Source organism: Leucoraja erinacea, chromosome 31 (assembly GCF_028641065.1).
Source record: "Leucoraja erinacea ecotype New England chromosome 31, Leri_hhj_1, whole genome shotgun sequence".
In the NCBI taxonomy this organism is placed as follows: Eukaryota; Metazoa; Chordata; class Chondrichthyes; order Rajiformes; family Rajidae; genus Leucoraja; species Leucoraja erinaceus.
The window spans coordinates 8,945,325-8,972,386 of NC_073407.1; the positions used below are offsets into that span (position 1 = coordinate 8,945,325).

A 27,062-nucleotide genomic window follows, 5' to 3' on the forward strand; every position below is an offset into this window, starting at 1 on the left:
CAAGATTGCGACCCCTCATGATGCAGCTCTGTTATAGTGACACACAGCAATTCCTTGGATTGCCATTCACGATCACTGTTCATTAAATATCTCTAAACTCGAAACGTATCAGTATCTTTCTCAATCGTTTACATGGATTTTAGATCTTTCCAAAATATGTACTTTGTTGGAACTGATTCTGACCCCATTATGCAGTGCTTCTGACTTGAGGCTTTATGTGCCTACTCGCCCGTTCATGATCCTCCTTCCCTTGAGGCAAATGATATGCGGATGGAAGTTAGTAAGTCACCCTTACTTGTTTTATCGATAGTGTTCGTAAGCAGATTTCACCACTCTTAGTTTGTGTTGTGTGGGGTAAATTCCAAATAAAAGTTGTGAATTAATTAGATAATGAGGTGGAAATGCACAGTGCTAAATATTTATGTTGTAATTAAGTGTAATTACAGGCAGTTCTTCCGGGTGCCATGCAGTAAGTAGGGAATTAGAACTGGTGTTTATTGAATTACACATATTTAGCAAAGGCAGACAGGAATGCTGACAAAATGGGTTGAATTTCTGCTCCTTGCCTTATAATTTATTAAGTGAACATTCCTATTGCCTCAGTCCCAGGTGCCATATAAATGCAAGTGCTTTTTCATTCATAGAATGGACCAGACATCATTGGTTGTACTTTTAATGCTGGCCATAGTTCAAAAAATCTCAAACCAATTGCAGGTAATTAAGGTGATCACGGATATTTGCAAGAGTCAAGAGTAAAGAGTGTTTAGTTGTCATATATACCGACAATGGAACAATGAAATTCTTCCGTGCAGCAGCAGAACTGACCCATGAACGCAACACACACCAAGAAATAAAATAATGAAAAAAACTTCAATAGATTAATAACCACAATACTGAACAAAATTCGTCGTGCAATCAAAGACCAACAGTCCAAGGAAGTTCATAGTTGTTGAAGTTGGTGTTGTGTAGTGTTCGAGAGCCTGATGGTTGCCTATTGATGGTTGCCAGCAAGAAGCCATTCTTGAACCTGTTGGTCACAGTTTTTAAGCTTCTGCACCTTCTTTCCTCAATCTTGCTATCGAGGGAGTGCAGCGCTGGTTCACCAGTTTAATATACAGTGCCCTCCATAATGTTTGGGACAAAGACCCATCATTTATTTATTTGCCTCTGTGCTCCACAATTTGAGATTTGTAATAGAAAAAAAATCGCATGTGGTTAAAGTGCACATTGTCAGATTTTAATAATTTATACATTTTGGTTTCACCATGTAGAAATTACAGCAGTGTTTAAACATAGACCCCGGATTTCAGGGCACCATAATGTTTGGGACATAGCAATGCCATGTAAGTGAAAGAAGGCATGTTTAGTATTTTGTTGCATTTCCTTTGCATGCAATGAATGCTTGAAGTCTGCGATTCATGGACATCACCAGTTGCTGGGTGTCTTCTCGGGTGGTGCTCTGCCAGGCCTGTATTACAGCCATCTTTAGCTTATGCCTGCTTTGGGGGCTAGTCCCCTTCAGTTTTCTCTTCAGCATATAAAATGTCATGCTCAATTGGGTTCAGATTGGGTGATTGACAGCCACTCAAGAAATGACAATTTTTTAGCTTTGAAAAACTCCTTTGTTGCTTTGGCAGTATAGTTGGGATCATTGTCTTGATGTAGACATTTGTTTCAACTTGAGCAGATAGAATGTGCCTATACACTTCAAAAATTCATTATGCTACTATCATCAGCAGTTGTAATATCAGTGAAGATAAGTGAGCCAGTACCTTCAGCAGCCATACATGCCCAGGCCATAACACCCCCACCACCATGTTTCACAGATGAGGTGGTATGCTTTGAATCTTGGGCAATTCCTTCTCTCTTCTCATACTTTGCTCTTGCCATCACTCTGATATAAATTAATCTTCATCTCATCTGTCCACAAGACCTTTTTCCAGAACTGTGGTTGCTCTTTTAAGTACTTCTTGGCAAACTGTAACCTGGCCATCCTATATTTGCGGCTAACCAGTGGTTTGCACCTTGCAGTGTAGCCTCTATTTCTTTTCATTAAGTCTTCTGCAGGCAGTGGTCATTGACAAATCCACACCTGACTCCTGAATAGTGTTTCTGATCTGTTGGTCAGGTGTTTGGGGATTTTTCTTTATTGTAGAGAGAATTCTTCTGTCATCAGCTATGGAGGTCTTCCTTGGCCTGCCAGTTCCTTTGTGATTATTAAGCTCACCAGTGCTCTCTTTCTTCTTAATGATGTTCCAAACAGTTGATTTTGGTAAGCCTAAGGTTTGGCTGATGTCTCTAACAGTTTTATTCTTGTTGCTCAGTCTCATAATGACTTATTTGACTTTCATTGGCACAACCTTGGTCCTCATGCTGATAAACAGCAATAAAAGTTTTCAAATGTGATGGAAAGACTGGAGGAAAGACTAGGTGCTGAGAGCTCTCTTATACTTGCATTAAGGAGGCAATCCGGGGTGCCCAGAAATGGGGGGACTATGTATAAACACAGCTGTAATTTCTACATGGTGAAACCAAAATATATAAAAATGACCTTTAATAAAATCTGACAATGTGCACTTTAACCACATTTGATTTTGTTCTATTACAAATCTCAAATTGTGGAGTACAGAGGCAAATAAATAAATGATGGGTCTTTGTCCCAAACATTATGGAGGACACTGTTTGATGAAAGAATCGGTCAACTGGGCTTATATTCACTGGAATTTAAAAGGATGAGAGGGGATCTTATTAAGGGATTGGACAGGCTAGATACAGGAAAACTGTTCCCGACGTCGGAGGAGTCCAGAACCGTGGGTCACAGTTTAAGAATAAGGGGTAAGCCATTTATGACTGAGATGAGGAAATACTTTTTCACGCAGAGAGTTGTGAATCTGTGAAATTCCACAGAAGGCAGTGCAGGCCAATTCACTGGATGTTTTCAAGTGAGAGATCGATTTAGCTCTTAGGGCTAATGGAATTAAGGGATATGGGGAGAAAGCAGGAACGGGGTGCTGATTTTGGATGATCAGCCATGATCATATTGAATGGTGGTGCTGGCTTGAAAGGGCCGAATGGCCTACTCCTGCACCTATTTTCTATGTTTCTATGTTTTCAGATGGTAGCAGTGAAATTAGGGTGGGCCAGGGTGGTGTGGGTCTTAGATGATAGTGACTGCCTTATTGAAGCAGCATCTCTGATGGTGGGGAGATCAGTGCCTGTGATGGATACGGTAGTGTCTTCCACTCTGTGTAATCTTCACTCCTAGGCGTTTGAGTTGCCAAACTAATATATCGTTATCATATCATTGGAGCGAACATTACTTTCTGTGCAAAGAATTATGTTCTCGATCTTAATGTTATAATTGTCTATTACTTGTATTCCATGCTCACAAACAAAGTATTATGTTAGGTTAACTTTTCTGATATGGTTGATGACCTTTATCTAAATGACATTACTGAATCATACCAGCTTCTTACACTGGAAAATATTAAAGGTCACTTATTATTTATTTTTAACTCAGTCCTTTGTGGGTTTTAGCAACTTGTGAATGTCTCTTTATGACCAGGAATAGCTGGTACTGAAAATGCAGTTTAATTGAGCAATGTGCAGTCCGATTACTAGATTTACTGACTTGGCTCCACTGTTGAGTTTGTTGACTAGTCTCTGTTTTGGTTGGCCGTAAATAATGTCAAGGGAACTGTAAATTCTAAAGCTCTTCTAGCATTGTACTTAACAATTTCAACGCAAGTCGTGGAGTTTCGTCGACTCTGAAATAGCAGTGTTGTTGATTGCAGAGTGAAGCACGTGTACCTTTGTGTTTAGGATGTTCTCATCATCGAATGTTCAGAACATAGTTGAGTAAATCCAGCACAGACGAGATGTGCAAGGGATAATCGGTTCCATTCTAAAATGCTTATTTATATAATCTTCAATTAAACCACTGGAAAGTTTGGAACTATTGGGACCCCGTTGAAATCATTGAATAGACTTATTGCCCATTTCAAATCAATCATTTAGATTAAAATAAGAAATCAAAATGCCAATTATTGACCCAATCACAGAATGTTCACATTGCTTCATGACCCCATTGTTAAAACAACAGATAAAATCCAGGTTTGCCTCATTTCACTACTCACCAAACTGCACACCTGTTCAAATTTCTAATTTCCATCTCAATATGGATACCCTTTACATCAACCATTCTATCTTGCCCTGCCTAGGAAACTTGGTGGCCTTTATAAATTGGTTTAGTATTATCACGGTGTACCAATATAGAGTGGAAAACAATTATTATGCTATCCAGACAAACCATACTTTACATGAGTCCATCAGGCAGTGAAAAAGGGAACCAACACAATGCAGAATATAGTATTACAGCCCTGAGAATGTGAAGTTATAAAAGTACAAGGGTCATACCACGATAGATCGAAAATCAGGAATTTATCCTTATCATATTAAATGTTTAAGAAGGAACTGCAGATGCTGGAAAATCAAAGGTAGACAAAAATGCTGGAGAAACTGAGCTGGTGAGGCAGCACCTATGGAGCGAAGGAAATAGGCGATGTTTCGGGTCAAGACCCTTCTTCAGACACTGATCATATTAAAGGTCAGTTCAGGAGTCTGGTAACAACGGGGAAGAAGTTGTTCTTGGATTTGAGGGTACGTTTTTCAACCTTTTGTACCTTCTGCTGACCAGAGAGGAAAGAAGAGAGAGTGTCGTGGTTGCCAGTGTTAATGCTGCTTTCCCTAGGCGGTATGAAGTGTAGGTGGAGTCAATGGTGAGGGTGGCTGGTCTGTGTGATGGACTGGGCTACATTCACATCTCACTGCAATTTCCTGTGGAGTTGGGCAGAGCAGCTACAAACCAAGCTGTGGTGTACCCACAATGGATTCTTTCCATTGGGCATCTTGTAGAAATTGGTAAGTGTCTTTGGAGGCATGCCAAATTTCCTTAGCCTTATGAGGAAAAAAGATGTGCTGGTGTGCTTTCTTGGCCATGTGGGTGGACTGTAAAACAAAAGGAACACTCGCTCCAGCAATTTACAGTGCATCCAAAGTCAAGAATTCTATTTTATGATAAACCGCTTCAACTGGGCTCGTGTGGCATTTGTCTTGACTAGAGCACATAATGTAGGTTGACAGCTTAGTGCAAAACTAAATTATCAGGAGGCGCCATCATTTGAATGTTGTGTTAAACCTATTTGAAGAGGTGCAAGGGATTTTCTTGGGGTCTGTGTTGACATTCAACTTGTGCCAAAAAAGAGTATGTTGATTATTTACTCAAATAATTTACTTTACATGAGAATCAGGAGTTGTGTAAGACTTTTAGTGAGTGATTTCAGAATGCAAGAACACATCAAGATTCATTACAACCAGTGCGGGCGGCACAGTGGCACAAAGGGTTGCCCTATGTAGCGTTTCTGCCTTACAGCGCAAGAGACACAGGTTCGATCCTGACTACGAGTTCCACACTGCAAAGACGTATAGGTTTGTAGGTTAATTGGCTTCTTTATTTTAGTTTTCTTTAGTTTAGTTTAGAGATACAGCGTGGAAACAGGCCCCTTGGCCCACCAGAGATCCCTGCATATTAACACTATCCTACATTACAATTTTTACATTCTCGGAAAAAAACCCACGCAGGCCACGGGGAGAATGTACAAAGTCCGTGCAGACAAGCACCCATAGCCAGGATTGAACCTGTGTCTCTGATGCTGTAAGCGTGTAAGGCACTGTGTTGCCCCAGTAAATTGTAAATTGTCTCTGGTATGTAGGATGATGCTGGAGTAAGGGGTGATCTCCGGTCGGTGCAGACTCAGTGGGCTGAAGGGCCTGTTACCACACTGTATCTCGAAAGTCTAAAGTTTTTTTTTAAAGTATGCATTCAAAGAAGGTGGATACCTCTTGCACTGCGGGCATTTTTATATTCATCCACAAAGGCCCTGGTGCAAGAATCAGCCATATTGATAGGGTCTGCAGTACATACTGTCCAAATCAGGTAAAGATGGCTGATTTCCTTCCCTCAAGGAAATTAGTTTTAGTTTATAATTGTCACGTATGCAGAGATACATTGAATCACTTGTTGTGCATGCTATCTAGTCAAATCATACCACACATGAGTACTTCTTCTTCTTTCGTGTGGCGTGCACAGCCTAAAGTTGTTGGACAACTTGTTCTGGGTTTCGGCCCGAAAGTTGATGCACCCGCTGAGTTTTCCGTTTGTAACCTTGTTCTATTTGATCTTCCGTTTGTGCACGTCGAGTTGATTGCATTAATCGAAACAGGGCGGACCACGTGAAGGTTGCAATCTTCCACCCCACACATGAGTACAAGAGGTCCTCTAGAATGCCACCACGTTCTGGCGCCATCTTATAACTTGCAAGTCTTTGAAATGTCCGATTTTTGCCCCATGAGATAGATCCTCACTCTAAGACCCAGTATCCGGGCAGCACTGGATTGTTGAAGTAGGGGCCGATATGGCCCAGTGCGATGCTGTCACTCCTTCCACCGCCGTTCCGCACTCGATCCACTCACTCACCCGCCTGCAGTAGGGCCTCCGCCAACACCACGACCAACAACCCTCGCAGCTATGCCATCAGTGCCCTCCAGCACCGCCTCTCTGCTTCCGTCCGCCAAGGCCTTCAGGTCCCATGCCGATCTGAGAACTTTTGGGAGCTTTCCAAGGACCAGACATGAGTGAACCAGTTCAGTTTCATGCCTACTATGATAGAGACCGGCAGTTTAATAAAATATTTAATTACCGGGCACTGTGAATTTCTCAAATGCCATGTTGAGACTCAATCTTGTGTCTCTGGATCAGAATACTTACTGAATGTCAATCCAATAACGCGTACACCACGTTACTGGACTGGTCAATTGTACACTCATCAAGAGGAAATGCCTTTTTGTGGGAATACATAGAATCATAAATATTTATGACACACCAGGAGACCATTCAGCCCATCATGTCCATGCAAGACATAGAACATTTTTTAGGCTTATCCCATTTTTCATGTTCCTGTACACACGCATGCAGCAAATAAATCTGCTCCATTATTATCTAAGGAAGCGAACCTCTGACTGAGCCCATTATCTGGGGGACACTATCAGTTCGCCTCAAATCATTTCACCACTGTTTCTCAGTTAAGTTGAGTTTAGTTTATTGCCACGTGTACCGAGGTACAAAGAAAAGCTTTTGTTGAGTTTGATGACCTCCTTGGTGATCTCTTGCACTATTAACAACCTGTTTTCTAAGTGTGCACTTATGGTTTTTTCCCCCAGATTTTTTCTATTCACTGTCATAAAATATATGCGTAGTTTATGTACAATTTATGTTTTGTGTGCGCTGCCTGAGTGTGTGCTGTGATACAATTGCAAGTACTATTTTCATTATGTAGGTACCTCACAGTACTTGTGCTAGTGGCAGTCAACTCCACTCTACTTGGCAGTTGAGAGAGGCCCTACAAAGGCAAATTTTTTTTCCCCTTTCTCTGCACTCATACCATAATTCCCTTCTCATCCATATGCCTGTTTCTCGTTCCACTCGCATTCCACACCGACCACTCTCTGCGTTTTATACCGATTAAACCTCAAATGGAAAAGTCTTGTCTCACACTTCAACTCTAATATCCCTCTACCCACAACTTTCATTATTCCATCGGAAACGATTCCAGTTTTGTTAATTTCTCCCTATAATTCGTTTTGATCAACACTGGCACCATTTTCTGCAACTTTTCTCATCCTATCATATGCATTGTAAATTTCTTCCCAAAATCTAAAAAACAGCTGCTTTTCAAACACCCAGGAAAGACTCAGAAATTCCTCTTTGCCAAAATGCCATTGCGGTTGTGTGGAGTGTGCTGCTTTCTGAAATTGACTTTTGAGTTTTAATTTCCATCTTTGAAGAACAGGCCTATAAAGTAAAACTTTAACACACTTCTATCATGATTTCCATGCCTTGTGACTCTGTGTAGGAAGGAGCTGCAGATGCTGGTTTAAACCAAAAACAGACACAAAGTGCTGGAGTAACTCAGCAGGACGGGCAGCATCCCTGGAGAGATGGAATGGGTGATGTTTCGGGTCTGAAAGGTCTGAAGAAGGGTCTCGACCCGAAACGTCACCCATTCTTTCTCTCCAGAGATGCTGCCTGTCCTACTGAATTACTCCAGCATTTTGTGTCTGCCTTGTGACTATGTTTTGACCAATAAATACACTTGTCTTTGATCCTTTCTTATCAATCATGTGTATCTCTGTTGCTACCTTCAAGAATTCCACTACATTTCCCTGTAGTGTTCTATCTCCAGATACATTACTGACATTACCCTGGATTGAATTTCATTTGCCTCTTTTATACCCACTTGATCATTTCCTTGTTATCTTCAAAAAACTGTTCTCCTTTCTATCTACTACTCTTGGTATTAGACTTGACAATAATATTTCCTGCCTAAGACAAAAATAAAAAACATTCCATTTAGGCACTGCAGAAAGCCTTTGGGTCACTAAACCCCTTGTCAACCATTACCCTTTATTTTCTGCCTCCGAGCCAACTTTATTGCTTTCCCTTGGGCTTTTACTTTTTTGGACTTCAAATGCTAAAATCCATGTACACTTCTAAAACGTGCTGCTCTAATCAATCCACCTTTTGCCTCTTCCAAAAATTCAATCAAGTTGGTCAGACATGACCTTCTCCTAACAAGTCTTTGCTGACTATCGTTAATTAAACTCCGCTTTCCTAAACAATGATTTATGATTTATTTTTCCGCAGATTTTTTCAGTAACGTGCTCACCACTCTTGTCGAAATGTCACAAATTACAATGTCATAAATTTTTACATTTTGTTATCTGCATATAAATCTAAGCCCTACAAGGCATTCATTTTCAAGAGAGAGTTAGATTTAGCTCTTAGGGCTAAAAAGGAATCAAGGGATATGGGGAAAAAGCAGGAACGGGGTACTGATTTCAGATGATCAGCCATGGCTCGAAGGGCCGAATGGCTTACTCCTGCACCTATTTTTCAATGTTTCCATACCACACATTTTTGAAATACCTACAGAAAAATAAATTCTTATTTCTTAAAATCAATGTTACATAATTGACGATATAAAAAAATGCAATGTGTACTTTTAATAATTTTTTTAATAAGTCTTGTAAAATAAGCCTTAAAATAAGTGTAAATTTTTTTTACAGAATAGCAAATAGTAGAGAGATATTCTTTTGGGGGAAGGTTTATCTTTAATGATTGTGCAGTTTAAAAACTTCTGGGGGGTGGGGGATAGAGGCGCTACTGTTAATAAATCCAAAGTATCCTGCTTTACTTCAACCTCCTGTTTCTTTAAATATTTTTAATTGCAGCTGCCTGGATCTATTTTGTTACTTAGTGCATGTTGTGCCACGATTCGTATGAATGACTGTACATTACACTATCAGAGAGTATCGCCCATCATAATCAATTCTTTTTCTTCTCATCCTCACATTTGGCTACTCTTTCTGGTTCCCCTGTGCATATGAAATATTCATTTAATTTGTCTCTGATGCCTGCTAGTTTATTCATCATCTCTAAAGTGAGTTTATCTGACATCTTGGCTGGAAGTTTCATTTTTATGCCTGAGTTTCCAGAGTAATTTTGAAGATTGAAAGCAAAGATGTGATTCCGTTAATTAAGCTTTGCAGTCACGGATTTTCAATGGAATCTGTGTGACAGTTTTTGTTCCTCTCTGGCTTCTGAGCATATTAAAAATTACCAGGTTTCTCTGGATGGAGTGGCCTTCCTGTTTCTGTACAGTTCAATGACCATGGTTCCAGCAGACTCGCCGTTTGCAAACTCAAGACTTCCTGCCGTGTTCAAGGCTTTGGTCTTCTGACACCGAGCTGTCATTTTCTTGAATCTGCTTAATTAAAAACATGTTCGCTTGATGTCATCTGGAAAGGGTTTAGACTATGAGACCTTTCCCTCAGTGATGTGTGAACATTCCTGTGGATAGCAGCTAAAGCACATACATGAAATCTTATTTATGCACCAGAGTAAACTGCTTCATGTCGAGAAACCATAATGTGACACTTCTAAGTACTTTAAGTACTCGCTGGCTGTTGCGCACTTCGTATTTTGCTCGACAGATGTGAAATTATGTGCTACTTTAACTGGAGTACAAAATAAAACCTTTAGTGTTGTATCTTTGGCATTATCTCCTAAAGCCATTAACTAAATCAGTGTGTTGGCCATGAAGTTGGTTATATAGCTTGCTTTTAATGCCTTTCATTCAATGGTAATCATTTATATTTTTTCTAAACTAAATTCTACTTACGAGTAATTTAATGTAATCTGCTTTAGTGTAGTTTAGATACAGCATGGAAACAGGCCCTTTGGCCCACCGAGTCCACATTGATTGTCGATCATCCATTTGCTCTAATTCTATGTTATCCCACTTTTGCCCCCCACCCACTACACACCAGGGACAATTTGCAGCAGCCAATTGACCAACAATGTGTTTGGGATGTGGGAGGAAACCCAAGCGGTCGCAGGGAGAACATGTAAACTCACAGGCAGCACTAGAGGTCAAGATTGAACCCTGGTCCCTAGCGCTGTGAGGCAGCAGCTCTGCCAGGTGTAGCACAGTGCCGCTCGTAACTTAACCGAATTTAACGATCACTTTAACAGAAAATCCAATTTGAATGGGAAAAATGTTCATTGCATGAAGTTAGCTGCTGTGAAAATCATTCCGCGTGTGTTTTTAATGCAACATCTAAATGTGAAATGATTTCGAAGAATTGTGAAGAAAGTGCTACTTTTATTTCATTAAATTTTCTCAGATTTTTAATTCTTTTTCCCTGAGGGTGCGCACTTTCACGGGAACCAAGAGAAAATGAATTCCCTCATTGCTTTAAGTGCTTGCATTGGAGGCTCTTTGTTTCTGCTTCCAGCTGAGGAACATGGAGTGTCATTTGGAAATGAAAGAGATCACAGGTGTGCTGTGTGCAGTCATTATTTTTTATCCAAAGCTACCTGTAGATTATTATCCACAGACACAGCAGAAAAACTTACAAGCTACTTTCCTCTTCATGGGGAATGACAATAGAAGCACAGTGTTTTTTGTGCATAATGACGCCAGCTATCAGATAGCTCAGATCGCACTCTATGGAGCTTCATCCTTTAAAGCAGTAATCGCCTGTACACTTTTCATTATCCAAAAAAAAAACATTCATCAACTTGTTTGTCATTCTCTAACCTAAGAGACAAACAAATTACTGATGGATAATATATATTTCTAGACACCTCATCTTCTGGTGAGTGTTCTGTGTTAGGGCAGGGTCTCATCCCAAGGAAGGCAATCCCATTGATATTAATACTAGCACATAAACAGATTGAAATTGTGGGCAGTCTGTTTTTGTTTTACACGAGGGCAAACTCTGATTTAATTACTAAACTCTGCAAAGTAATTAAAATCCCCCCCCCCCCCCCCCCCCCCCCCCCCCCCCCCCCCCCCCCTTGTGCTCCACCTGGATGAGCACCCATTTCTCCTCCAATCTCGACCCCTTTCCTCATCCCCTCGCCCCGGCCCCTTCTACGTATATTCCTTCCACTGACGTCACGTTTCACACGTCTTCCCTTATCTCACTGCCTTTGTCCATCCGCCAATCAGTCTTACCTGTATCCACACATATCACTTGCCAGACTTTGTCCTACCCTCATCTCTTTTTTCCAGCTATCTCCCCCACCCCCCCACAATACAATCAGTCTGAAGAACAGTCCCGATCCAAGACATCGCCCATCCATGGTCTCCAGAGATGTTGCGGGACCCACTGAGCTACTCCAGCACTTTGTGTCCTTTTCTCCAAAGTTTTTTTTTTCAATATACACTTGATAAACCAGGACATTCCTGGGATATTTTTCATTTGGAAGCGCAGTTCTGTCACTGAGTACAAAATAATTAAGTATTTGAATAAATCTACCTTTGTGGGGTGAAGAATTGCTTTGTGAGCTTTCTGGGACTCGGCATGAACCGATTCTTCTGGATGCTGAATTTTGTCCCAGAGCTTCTCCAAATTCAGTGTTTGTGAGCGTCCAGCTGACAAAATGGCCGCCAAGTGCCTGGCTTTAAAGAGCAGGGTTCAAGTGGAGGAAATTAGATACCAGATTTTATCTCTAAGTGCCTTGCTTTGGTTCATTGCCCCATATAGCATTCCAACTGAGAACTAACAAATCTTGTTCAGTTGCGACAGCAGAGCTCAGGTAACCAGCAGGCCCGAGACTTCAGCTCATAACTTCTTGTTTATGAGTCAGTCAGTCGCCTGACTGATTGAAGCAAGAGGCGGTATTGACTTTTAAAGCAAAACCTTTCTTGTTTCGTTTCTGTGCATTCTCGGAAGTGCACCATAAGAATGGTAACTTTCATTAATTTTGTTAGTCCATATGTAAACAGTGGGCTAATTAAACCAGCACACCCAGACAAGTCGTGTACAACCCAGAGAACTGTGGCCAGCTGTTGTTGATGTCACGTGCTCTTTAATCTATCCTTGAAGACACTGCATTAGTCTATTATTTGTTTAGAACCAATTGCTTAAGCATAGAACGACTCTAAACTGTCCTGTTATTGATACAACAGAAGGAGAAAATCCAAATCCAGTTCATGATTGTTTTAGGCGAGCCAACTACTTTAGTGAGAAGCAACCTACTGAAGTAAATTGATATGTAAAATGTGTAAATCCTTGTTGTATTACAGGTCCGGCAACTGGCCGTCTGGCACCTTCTTTAATCCAGATATAATTATGAGAGCGCATTTGAAATACACGCACTAGGGACAATTTACATTTATACCAAGCCATTTAACCAACTAACCTGTAAGCCTTTGGAGTGGGGGAGGAAACCGGAGATCTCGGAGAAAATCCACGCAGGTTACGGGGAGAACGTACAAACTCCGTACAGACAGCACCCGTGGTCAGGATTGAACTCGGGTCTCTTGCGCTGTAAAGCAGCAACTCTACTGTGCCACCGTGCCGCCCTATCTATTGCTTGCCAGTTCTTTCTCCACCCTCCCCCTCACCTCTTTGTACTGGCTATCTCCCCTCTCTTTCAGCCAGCTGAAAGGTCCCGACCCGAAACACTGACTATCTATTTCCCTCGGATAGCACAAAAGGCTGGAGTCACTCAGCAAGACAGGCAGCATCTCTGGGGAGAAGGAATGGGTGACGCTTCGGGTCAATTGATTTCGGATTATTGAATTGATTCACTCAAATTTAAGCTGCACTACTGGGATTCAAATACAAGTCTTTTGATCTTGCCTCTGGCACACTCTAGTCCAGTATAGTAGCCACCGCTGTTTCATATCTGCAGGTCCAAGACAATAGCACTTGCAGATTAGACAGGAAATATCAGTGTTTAAAATCTGAAATATTACATGAAATATTTTGGCACGCAATACTTTGATATCCAGGCGAACTCGCAACAAGAGAATAGCTCGGCAGTTTGGTATTTATGTTATAAAGCTGTCCCTCGTGCACACTTTTACACACTTGCTGTCAATGATGACCAGCGGAGGTCTTCCATTTCAGTTAGTGTACTCATGATGCCTGGATTTATTTAGCAACATTGACATTTTATAACCTCTCCCCAGTGAACTCGGGCAGAAAAACTATTTATGTGCACTTGTGAAAAGTGATTGCAAGCCACATGCCATATTAAATTGTGAAACAAGGCAGCACACATGAAGCAGTTATCCCAGCAACTGGTCCACCTCAAGGTCTAGCCCACAATACATTATGCCACGAGCGCAGGGAGAACTATTGTAGGCCAGGAAAAAGATAGCACATTCCATTCGCACTTTGGATAAAGCACTTCATAGAAACATAGAAACATAGAAAATAGGTGCAGGAGTAGGCCATTCGGCCCTTCGAGCCTGCACCGCCATTCAATATGATCATGGCTGATCATCCAACTCAGTATCCTGTACCTGCCTTCTCTCCATACCCCCTGATCCCTTTAGCCACAAGGGCCACATCTAACTCCCTCTTAAATATAGCCAATGAACTGGCCTCAACTACCTTCTGTGGCAGAGAATTCCAGAGATTCACCACTCTATGTGTGAAAAATGTTTTTCTCATCTCGGTTCTAAAAGATTTTCCCCTTATCCTTGAACTGTGACCTCTTGTTCTGGACTTCCCCAACACCGGGAACAATCTTCCTGCATTTAGCCTGTCCAATCCCTTAAGAATTTTGTAAGTATCTATATCAATCTTCTATTCAGTCTTTCTTCATATGAAAGTCCTGCACTTCCTCGCACGTTGTACTGAGATTCCAGTTTCTTCAAATAAAAACCCCGGCTCCTGTTTTCACTTTGAAAGACTAGTTTCATGAATAGTTTATAGACGATACTTCAGAGTATTTTCATGTTTGACACATCTTATGTGGGGATTGGAGAAGAAGGTGTTCAGTTTAAAGAATATGATAGAAAATAAATCTTCCGTTGAGGCCCAGCGTGCACTTTCATGTACAATATGTATAGAAGTATGTTTTTGATAAGTATATTCTTTGTGATATTGGAGTAATTGTACTCTTTCTTGTGATGGATTCACTCATTCAACTTGTTGACTTATGTTGGATGTTCCCATTGTGAATACTTGTGTCACTCACACAAATTTCCTTTATCCAGCTCTTTCCATTCAGTTTAAAGGAGCCGTTTGATATTGTGTAAATCTGTCTGTGGAATGCTTTCAAGGATAAACTGAGACAAAATGAACCTTGCACTGCACAAATGGATTCTATTGAGAGGGGACTTAGTATATGTGTACTTTTTGTTTTTGGTTCTGAAGATGTATAGAAGCTCTGATGAATCGTCAAACTTGTACCTGTTGTAAAGAGTTTTACAGCATGGCAACAGGCCCTGGAGCCCACGTACTTCTTGCCAAGAAGGTTGGCATATTGGGCTAGTCCCATTTGGTCCAAAAACCTCTGTCCATATATCTTTCCTATCCATTTATATTTGGTCATAGTTTAAAAGCTGTATCCAATTCTAAAGCTTCCTTTGGCAGCTCATTCCAGATATGAACAACCCTCTGAGTGAATACATTGCCCCTGAGGTCCCATTTAAACCTTCCCCTCCGAACGTAATCCTATCCCCTCCAGTTGTAGAATCCTCTACCCTGGGAGAAAGATTGAAGAGTTTGCTGTGAGCAATGCTGGCAAGATGTACCTAACACTGAATCACAGCAACTCTGATAGATAAAATAATATTTGCCCTAGTATCATTTATTTTTGAGGATTTGATCAATGACAGGTGTTAGAGGTTATGGGGAGAAGGCAGGGTTAGGAGGGAGAGATCGATCAGCCATGATTGAATCATAAGGTCATAAGTGATAGGAGTAAAATTAGGCCATTCGGCCCATCAAGCTACTCCGCCATTCAATCATTACTGATCTATCTCTCCCTCCTAACCTCATTCTCCTGCCTTCTCCCCATAATCTCCGACACCTGTACTAATCAAGAATCTATCTATCTGTGCCTTAAAAATATCCACTGACCTGTCCTCCACAGCCTTCTGTGGCAAAGAATTCCACAGATTCGCCACCCTCTGACCAAATAAATTTCTCATCTTCTTACTAAAAGAACGTCCTTTAATTCTGAGGCTATGGCCTCTAGTCCCAGACTCTCCCACTAGTGGAAGGAGAGGAGGAATGGCGGAGTAGACATGATGGGCCAAATGGCCTAATTCTACTATCATTTATGACTTTATGAATGAAATTAACATAAATTTAAACATTTTTTGAGAGAAATCGTGTGATCGGCAGGATTTGAAGTTCGTAGCTCTGGAGATGTAGGATTCACTGGTTGTCCAGTTCCCTAATTCCACAGGTTCTAGAATGGTCCCCACGGATTTCAAAGCAGCAAATGTAATCCCGCTCTTTAGTAAAGGAAGTGGGTGGGAGATTGCAACCTTCACGTGGTCCGCCCTGTTTCAACGAATGCAATCAACCTGTTGTGCACAATCAAATAAGATCAAATAGAACAAGTTGTCCTACAACTTTAGGCTGTGCACGCCATACGCAAGAAGAAGAAGAGGTAAAGGAAGGAGAGAGACAGTGGGGAACAATAGACCAGTTAGACAAATGAGGCAGAGCAAAAATGCTAGAATCTTTATATAGGGAATGGTAAAAATCAAAATCAAATCGAGAAATCAGTCTGAAGAAGGGTTGCGACCAACAAAGCTTGTCTGATCATTTCCCTGCACGAATGCTGCCTGATCCACTGGGTCCGAGCACTTTGTTTTTTTGCACCGAGAAATTAAAAATAGGATGGTTGGAGTCAGCCTGTCTTTGCGAAGGAGAATCATATTTGGCAACATTCTAACGGGGCCTCACAAAATAGAGGAATGTTTTCCCAGGTATGAGGTCTGGAATGAAATAGGAAGCCATCCCTTCATTCTGAGGGTGGTGAACCTCTGGAGCCAGGGATGAATCAGGAGGCACAAGAGACTGCAGATGTTGGAATCTTGAATAAAAAAACAAATGGTTGGAGGAACTCAGCGGGCAGGCAGCATCTGTGGAGGGAAATGGGCAGGAGGCAATTAGATTGGATTGAAATGATTGATTCAGAAAAGCATCATGGAAACATGCCCTTCAGCCCACCGAGGTAAACTGTCTGACATTGAATGGCAAAGCAGGATTGGGAGGCTGAATAATCAGCTCATGTGTTTATTCTTCATGTAGTTTAGTTTGGAGATAGAGCGCAGAAACAGGCCCTTCGGCCCCACCGAGTCCGCACCGACCAGCGATCCCCACACATTAATACTATCCTATACACACTAGGGGCAATTTACAGTTATACTGAGCCGAGTAACCTACAAACCTGCTGCACCAGTTTGGAGGAAATGGAGAAAACCCACCCAGATCACGGGGAGAACGTACAAACTCCGTACAGACAGCACCCATAGTCAGATCGAGCCCGGGTGTCTGGAGCTGTAAGGCAGCAACCTCTACCACTGCGCCACCATGTATTCAGAGGGATCTGGGTGAACTGGCTTAAGAGGTAAAGAAAGCAAACACATTACAGAAAATAATTGAGAAGGCAAATGCTACAATGGCCTACATTGCTAGAATGCAGGAGTACGTAAATAGAAATGCCTTGCTGAGATTGTGCTGGAATTTAGCGAGACCTCATTTGGAATACAATGTGCAGTTTCGGTCTGTATGCCGAGGAATGGTATACTGGGACAAAGACCAAATAAGTATCCGCTTTGAAATAAAAAAATACAAAAAATTCTGGAAGTGGTCACAAAGTAAAGCAGCATCTATAGACTTGAACAATATTCATGGTTCTTTTCATCAGAACCAGATTCTTTGCAATTAGTGCAGCAAAGATTTCTGAAGATTGATCGGGGAATCTTGGCTCATGTTCATTTGAATCAAAAAGAATGAGAGATGGACGTCGAGTCCTTTAAGAGTCTGCAAGGAATTCATTGAGCAGAAGTTGTTTCTTTTTGGAGAGTTCAGATCTAGAGAAACACTTAGGATAAAGGGTTTACCATTTAGGACTGAGATCAGGAGGAAATTCTTCTCTGCAGTGAGTAAATGTGCATGTTCATAAGTTATAGAAGCAGAATTCAGCCATTTGACCCATTCAAGTCTACTCTGCCATTCAATCACGGCTGACCCTATATTTCCCTCTCAACCCAATTCTGCTGCCTCCACAGCCGTTTGTGGCGATGAATTCCACAGATTCACCACCCTTAGAATAAAGAAATTCCTCTGGTGCTAGACTCTCCCACGAGTCGAAACATCCTCTCCTCATCCACTCTATCCAGGCCTTTCACTATTCCGTACGTTTCAATGAGGTACCCCATCCTTCTTCTAAACTCCAGTGAATACAGGCCCAGTGTCATCACATGCTCATCATATGTTAACCCAATTGTTCCTGGGATCATTCTCGTAGGCCTCCTGTGGACCCTCTCCAATGTCAGCACATCCTTCCTCAGATATTGGGCCCAAAACTGCTTACAATATTCCAAATACGATCTGACCAATGCCTTATAAAGCCTCAGCAATACATCCCTGTTTTAATGTTGTAGCCCTCTCGAAATAAATGCTAGCATTGCATTTGCCTTCCTTACTACCAAATCGACTTGCAAATGAACTCTTTGGGAATCCTGCATCAGCTCTCCCAAGTCCCTTTGCAGCTCTAATTTCTGAATTAAATGCTTGAAATCTTCTCAGAGCACTGCTGTCAAATATGCAGTAACATGAGTAAAAGTGCAAAAAATCTCAATGAACGCAAGTGTCGGCCATTCGGTCTCTTGTGTCTGCTCTACCCTTCAATATATTGTGAAATCCATAGGTTTTGGGCGCTAATGGAAACAGGGATTGGTGGGAATGGATGTCAACATTGCTCAGGGTTAGCCTTGATCTTACTGAGTGGACCAGCAGGTTCGAAGATGTGCTCGGCCTATTTTTGCTCCTGTTTCTTATGTTCTTTGTCTTTGACATTCTGGAGATATAATTTAAATTTGGCTGCAGTGCAAAAATGGGTGATGGCAAATTGCCAGCTCAGTTTATACACAACTGGATTTTCTTCTTCACTGACTTCAGTGGAAATTTAAAGAGAATGGTGTAATGTGTGAAACAGACTGCTGATTTGGTTTTGGCTTTTTTTGTCTGCCGCAGAAGTCAAATTTCACTTGTAGTGACGTTAACTATAATTTGTATTATGGAATGGTTGAGTGCCTCTGTTTGCTGTGAAACTCAAAGTAATTGTAGCTTCCAAAGATCTGCACAACTATTGAAAGATTTTGTTTCTGTTGAATTGCTGTTAACTTAGTTTTAGTTCAGAGATATAGCGCAGAAACAGACCCTTCGGCCCACTGCTGATCATAAAAACCAGTGATCCCCGTGCACTTGCACTATCCCACACGACAATGTAACAGTTTTTACCAAAGCCAATTAACCTGCAAACCTGGTGCACAAAAATGTGTAATCCTCTCTAATAACCTGCAAACCTGTACGTCTTTGGAGTGTGGAGGGAAACCAGAGCACCCAAAGGAAACCCACGCGGCCACGGGGAGAACGTACAAACTCCGTACTGATCGCACCCATTGACAGGATCGAACCTGTGCCTCTGGCACTGTAAGGCAGCAGCTATCAGCCATGATCACAGTGAATGGCGGTGCTGGCTCTAAGGGCCGAATGGGCTACTCCTGTACCTATTGTCTATTGTCTCTGTGGCCGCACCACCATGCCGCCCTTCTCACTATGAGTCTAAATTTCGCATTTTAAGATTTAATGTCATCTACTTTGTTGGATCATCTAGATTTTTTGTATTTACAGTCATGTGTGTTTGCAATATGTTTAAATGCAAATGGAAATTGCAAAGATTAACGGACTCTTTTTTCCTGCTTGTAGTGCTCCAATGCCCTATCTGATAGGAGTGCATTCAAGTTTAATGGAGGTAAGTTTGTTCTTTTATAATTTAATTAATCACCTAACCCCGATACACTGCGATGATTTATTATTTCTAATGATTTTATTGAGACAGTATTTTAATCTCCCAGCTGGTGGAAGTTATAAGTACTTGTTTAATGGGCTTGACGTTACTGTGGTAAGTGTGACCTTAACCTTTGTGCACCTCCTGTTGTTCATGTGCCCTCAAGTCACCCTGAACTCCACTTGGTGTGGTGAGGTACCACTCGAGTCAGGATCTTGCATGCTGAGCTGGTGTCACATGGGAATGCCAAACAAAGCCCTGTCCAAGAAACAACTGGTGACAAAATGTTTAATAAATATTAACATTTGTTACAATTACTTAATAAATGACAACACAAGAACATTAGTGAAATTTTTAAGATTTTAAAAAAAAAGTTTGAAAGAGAGAGCATGGAAACAGGTCCTTTGGTCCACACTGCCCATTGATCACCTGTTCACACTAGTTCTATGTTATCCCATTTTTGCACCCACTCAATACACACACAAGGGGCAATTTACAAATAACCTACAAACCAGCACGTCTTTGGGGGTGTGGGAAACTGGAGCAGGGAGAATGTGCAAACTCCTCATAGACAGCAGCCGAGGTCAGGATTGAACACGGGTGTCGCCCGTAATTTGTCGCCCGTAATTTAAACTCAAAATAAACAAAAACATAGCTATCATTCCTCTCTTTTAAAATGAATGGACCCGGCTGTCACTTGTCCATTGCTCATGCATGTTGATGCATGTTCAGCAGCTGGGTTCACCACTTTCAATGCTGGAGATTTATTTTATGCATGCTTTTTATCTGCTGGACTCCACAATGAGTGCAGTTGTGATATTATCATTGAGGAGTAATCAGTAGGTCTGGGATTTCTGCACGTACATGGCAACCCTGAATGCGGTCCTTTCCTCAACTGATCCAATTCAAAGCATTCATCTTTTTAAATGGAGCTATTACATTGCAGTTTAAATGTTTACTTTCTTGAATTAAATGCACAAAAAAAGGTAATTTTTGCAGGCTAACAATATCAATCAAAGACATTGTGTATCTATTTGTTAGTATGGCGGATTTTTATGAAGTATGTATTAAGTGCTTATTTTTAGTTTAGTTTAGAGATACAGCAAGGAAACCGACCCTTTGGACCACTGATTCCGCGCCGATCAGCGATCCCCATACACTAATACTATCCTACACATACTAGGCACAATTTACAATTTTACCGAAGCCAATCATCCTACAAACCTGTACGTCTTTGGAGTGTGGGAGGAAACTTGAACATCCGGAGAAATCCCACACAAGCCACGGGGAGAACATACAAACTCTGTACAGACAACACTCATAGTCAGGATCGAACCCATGTCTCTTGCACTGCAAGGCAGCATTTCTACCACTGTGCCTGTTCTGTTGCCTGTTGAAAGTATCATTACAGACACAGTAATTATTATTTTCAATTTAAGGAATTATTGTTTAAATCCAAAGGAAATAACCATATTTATGTTCTGTGGTGAAAATCTACTCATTGTTTGATTGGCATTCTATAAATCACTATAATTTTACTAAATGCACATGGAGATGCCTAAATAAATGCACGTCGAAACTACCTTATGTACCTTCTGCAATAAAAATAGATTGAGTGCCATTTATATTATACTTGATATATATATTTTTGTAGATCTGAAACCATGCTCTTTGGCTGCAGGCAATCTTTTTGTTTGCTTTCATCATAAATCAGGAAAGGACTACTTAATCAGCTTTGCTTCCCTTGTTTAGATTAACAAGCCTTGCTGTCCAATTTATAACTATAACTAACATCTATAAATAGATACATGTACATGATGTTGGTTGATATGTGATTATTTCTCTTACCCAAATAAGTTAAAAAAAAATGTAGACAATGAAAAATGGCAATTTACAACAAAAATGCCTTTGTCCTGTTTGATATTGACTTTGGTGGAAGGGCCAGACAGATGGCAATACAACACAAACAATCTTCTACACCTCTACCAAAATAACTCTTAGGCCAGTGCGTGGATATTAGACCTCCAGAAGTCCCTTTAAGACCCTTATTACACCTTCTGGATGGTAGCTAAAATGAGGCAACTTCAAATAAAGAGGTATTCCTGTTGAATAAGGACATATGACATTGTTGTATATGTTTTTAACAGTATCCCTTTTTAGTAGTATTTAATAGAAGTATTCCTCCTATTAAATGGAAGAGCCAAACAAAATATACATTTACTGCTGTGAATACTGAACTAAAATTTGTGCATGATACCTGAAAGTGCCGGAAAATGTACTTTTCTCAAACATGTCCTTTTAAACGTGCAAGGATAGCACACATGTAAATGAGGAGACTGTGTACTGTGATGTAATTGACGTTAATCTTAAGGCAGGATCTAAACATTTAACTTCTGGCCCTGAGTTTTCACTGATCATTTACTCTCCCACTGATCTATCAACCTGATGTCCAGGTTACTGAAAGGAAATGTACAAGGTTACTTGCATGGCAATAACATTTCCATGCTATTTCCTTAATTCCCTTTCCTCCATTTTTTCCCACCATCTAACAACTTCCCTGCCACCACCCAGTCACAGTTGTCCTTTCCCTTCCTGTGTAGTCATCCCCTATCCCCGAGTTCCCCATTTCCCTTTTATCTCGCACTTTCCCCCCCCCCCCCCATCCCCTTCCGCCCATATCCCTCCCTCGGGCATTATATTTTACTCTTCTCTCCTTATCTGACATCCTTTTGACTCCTTTTCACTTCTAGTCTTTGTCTCTTTCTCCACCTATCTGCCAATTAACCCCCGCGTCAACCTATAATCCACCTATCACTTGGCAGGCTTTGTCCCACCCTCACCATTCTGTTCGAGCTTTCTTCCCGCCCCCTCCCCCCTACTCCTATCAATCTGTACATGGGTCCTGACCCAAAACCTCACCTGACCATTCCCTCCCCAGATGCTGCTTGACCCACTGAGTTCCCCTAGTACTTTGTATTTTGCTCAAGATTCCATTATCTCCCGTTTCTTGCGTTTCCGTTTCTTCAGTTTTCTTCAGTTACGGTTTCAAGAACAGAGGCAGAGGTCTCTTATCATCTGTGAACATCAACTCGTTAATTGTTCATAGGTTGTGTCAGCACGGATCTGTTTCGGAATAATCAGCATGTGGCAACCATGAGAAATGTGTTTTTAATGTTAAATACTGAGGGAAGTTAAACTTGCAGCTGATGAACTCACACCACGACTCCACAAGATGTTCTAACTTGGCCGCGGATTGAGTTTTAGTAAATTTGTTGAGAAGGGATTAATGTTTCAGTTTATCATAGGATATGAGAGGCCTGAATATATTGAGGATGAATGGGCTAAGACTGTGGCTGGGAATGGAAGGTTTGATATAAAAAGCTGCATTTATTTTGAGAATATGTCTGTTGAAGCACAAGTGGGATGATGTTTGTCCAAGATATTGGTCCCCAACATAGTGCCAGGAAGAATATTGCAATAAAACATGCACAACACTGTCCATGAAAAAACTCTGCTCAAACTATGACAGCAGCCTCACCTGCCAGCCAACATCCTCAACATTTGCCTGTTCAGGAAATTGGATGAATTACAATTGTTGAGGGGCTGCAGGGGGGGGCGCAGCGGTAGAGTTGCTGCCTTACAGTGCAAGAGACCCTGGTTCGATCCTGACTACAGGGCCTGCCTGTATGGAGTTTGTACGTTCTCCCCATGACTGCAAGGGGTTTTCTCCGGGTGCTCCGACACTCCAAAGACATTCAGGTTTGTAGGTTAATTGGCTCTGGTAAAGATTGTAAATTGTCCCTAGTGTGTAGGATAGTGCTAGTGTCCGGGGATCGCTGGTCGGCTCAGGGGGCTGAAAGGCTTGTTTCCGCAACAATCTCGAAACTAAACTCTGTACACTACAGTAGTTAAACCAATGTTTTTGCAAGCAGATGTTAACTGTTTATTGATTCAAATGTAAGATGAAAGTAATTCGATATTACAACTGGAGATCTTACCCAGGGCATTAATTGATATATTTTGCCGATTGGCAGGTAAGATCTTGGTCAGATGGTGTGTGAACTGTGAAAGCGTGATCACTTTCTTGGGTGCAGTTAATGCATAATTGGTGCATGAAAACTATCTGATATGTCTCCAATGATGCTCATTGTCACTAGTGGCAGCATTCTGCCTAGTTTATGGCGATATGTGGAGCGGTGGTGGGGCGCTGCTGCTGCTGCGGCCTGACCTCCGGAGATTCGGAGGCTGCAACTGCGGGTCTGGCGGACGGCGGCACCGGGAGCCCGCGGGTCCCTGGAGGGAGACCGCTTTTCAGGGCTCTCGCAACAGCGACTTCTCCCGCCTGAGTTGCGGGATCGAAGAGCTCCTGGAGCGGGGCCTGACATCACCACCCCGCGCGGCTTGGAATGGCCGCGGGACTCTGCGAGCGCACGCCGGGGGCTCTTAACACCAAGACCCGGTGTGCGACCTCGCACCACCCGGCATGGCTTTAATGGCCGCGGGACAATCGCCATCGCCAGCCGGGGGCATTGACTTTGACTCTGACATCGGGGGGGGGGGAGAGTGCAATGGAGAGATAAGTTTTTTTGGCCTTCCATCACAGCGATGTGATGGATGCTTATGTAAATTATGTTGTGTCTTGGGTCTATTTGTTTGTAATGTATGGCTGCAGAAACGGCATTTTGTTGGGACTCAAATGACAATTAAATTGAATCTTGAATCTTGCAGGGTTGACATCTTTGCAACATTGCACAGATTTTTCAGTCCTCATCGCTCTCTGCTGAGGTTTCCATTGGTTGCACTCCTTTCAATCCCACTCCTTACTTTAGACTTTAGAGGTACTGCACGGAAACAGGCCCTTTGTCCCACTGAGTCCACGCCGACCAGCGATCTCCTCGTACACACTGGAAACAATTTACAATTTTACTGAAGCTAATTAACCTACAAACCTTTACATTTTTGGAGCGTGGGAGGAAAACGGAGCACGCAGGGAAAACCAATGTGGGTCAAACTCTGTACAGACAGCACTCGTGGTCAGGATCGAACCCGGGTCTCTGGCGATGTAAGGTAGCAACTCTCTCGCTGCGACACAGTGCCATCCCAAAGACTCCATAGACAGGAGCAGAACATTCAGGGCTATATTTAGTGCAGCACTGAGGATGGACTGCACAGTTTGACACTGAACTGTGTGGCTCTCGCTGGTGGCCACGGGATGGTATGTTGAATCATTTCAGAAAAAGGAGGTATTATCCTCATTCTACTGCCATATATTTATCCATCAGTCAGTGCTGCCAAAATAATTTACTCACCATTGTCTGTGTGAATGGTAGACATGTTTCCTATATTCCAATAGTTTCCATATTTTCAAAACTAATTAATTTCCTATGAAGTACTTTGAAAAGTCTTGAAAGTCACGTGCATATACAGTATATAAAACCCTTTCCTTTTTCTTCCCTTGTAGATATATTTTTAAGCATCACCATTGAGTTCTAAATGTTTTCTTTAAGATCCACATCTTTCCTGTAACGGCGTAACCAGAACTGCATGCAATACTCCAAATCTGTTCTAAACAAAGACCTATGGAACTGCATCATGACATCCTAACTCTTATATTCAATGCCCTTAGCAATGAAGGCAAGCATACCATCAGGACACATTCCCGTTATTAGTATTGTAGTTAGGCTGCCTTATGGATTTGAACTTATGGGGATGAAGAGCATTCTTTAAAAAGATAAACTTGAAAGATGGGTTCATAAATATGTCTTTTCAAATTAAGGGATTTGTTAAAGCAATTCCAGTGTGAACTTGCAATATTTATATAACATTCTGAATTTGTATTGTTACACCAGCCAGTTCATTAGTTACTAAATAGCTGAAATTTTATAGTCAGAGCGAGCTACTCAGGCATTAAATCATAATTGTTCAATTATAATCTTGTGAAGCTTCAGGTTCAACGGGAGTAAGTTTATTCACAAATGAATTCCTACATTATGCCATATTTTATTAAGGCATTAAGAATACATATAACATAAGGCTTAATTTACAGTTTCTCATAAATTTGTTCCGATGACACCATTCAAGATTCAAACAACCATCTGTTTTATGGCATTGGAGTTCAGATGATGTATTGTTGAAGATTATTACAGTAATTCTAAAGTGACAGTGTTCTGGGTCTCATATCATCACATAGTTTGTCTTCTTTATAGTTTTGCAGATTTTCTAACCTATAAAATAATTTTAAAAGACGTCATTGACTATTAAAAATATATTATAGTAGGCCCTGAATAGTAATGTACATTTACAACTTAATCTAATTAATATTGAATAAAAATCAGATTTATGGCTAAATCTACATCCTCAGTAGTGCGTGCAATAAATATGTACATTAAACATATGAGTCTCCTAAGCAAATGATACTTATGAAATCCTCTAGACTTGCGTATTTCATGTATTTTCTGCCAATCTTCAACTGTTTATGTTAAATAAATAGATAGAACATAGAACAGTACAGCATAGGAACAGGCTCTTTGTCCCACAATGATTGTGCTGAACATGATGCAAAGTTAAACTGATCTCACCTGACTGTGCATGTCCCTCTATATCCCTCTATTCCCATATCCTTCTATTCCCTGCACTTCTGTGGGCCTATCTAAAAGCCTCTTAATGCCAGTATCGTTTCTGCCTCCACCACCACCCCTGGCAATGCGTTCCAGGACTCCAATACTCTGTGTAAAATCTCTTGTCTTGCACTTCTCCATTGAACTTTCTCCCTCTCACCTTACAGCTATGCCCTCTAGTGTTGGACATTTCCACCCTGGAGAAAAAGGATTATGACTGCCTACCCAATTTATGCTTCTATCAAGTCTTCCCTCAATTTCTGATGTTCCAGAGCAAACAATCCAAGTCTATCTAATCTCCACCTGTAGTTGAAACCCTCTACTTCAAACAGCATTCTGGTAAACCTTCTCTGCACCCTCTCAATACTTCAAATCTGTCCTAAACAAAGGCCTGTAGAGAGCTTCATCATCACATAGAAACATAGAAAATAGGTGCAGGAGTAGGCCATTCGGACCTTCGAGCCAGCACCGCCATACAATATGATCATGGCTGATCATCCAAAATCAGTACCCCGTTCCAGCTTTTTTCCCATATCCCTTGATTCCCTTAGCCCTAAGAGCTAAATCTAACTCTCTCTTGATCCTAACTTATATACAATGACCCTAGCAATGAAGGCAAGCATACCTTACTCCTTCTTTACCACCCTATAACTTGTGCTGCCACCTTCAGTGAACAATGAACTTGGATTCCAAGATCCTCAATGCTGTTAAGGTTCTTGCCATTAACTGTATACTGTCTCCTTACATTCAATCTCCCAAAGTAAAACACCTCACGCTTGCTCGAGTTTCCCTCCGGGGATGAATAAAGTTTTATTGTATCGTATCGTTAAACTCCATCTCCTATTTCTCAGTCCATTTTCTGCAGCTGATTTATATCCCACTGTATCTTCTGACAGCATTCCTTACTACCTGAAGCTCCAATTTTGGTGTCACCAGCTAGCTTCTCACCAACCCATCTACATTTGCATCCAATACAATAAATAGTA

General features: G+C 41.4%; 1 protein-coding gene across 1 annotated transcript in view; it reads left to right on the forward strand.

The window, feature by feature from the left end:
- LOC129711880 (DENN domain-containing protein 1A-like) overlaps positions 1 to 27,062 on the forward strand; it is a 472,977-nt gene that overhangs the window by 271,312 nt on the left and 174,603 nt on the right. The window contains 1 exon segment of the mRNA XM_055659869.1: positions 19,378 to 19,423. Within this exon segment, the coding sequence (XP_055515844.1) occupies positions 19,378 to 19,423 (46 nt within the window).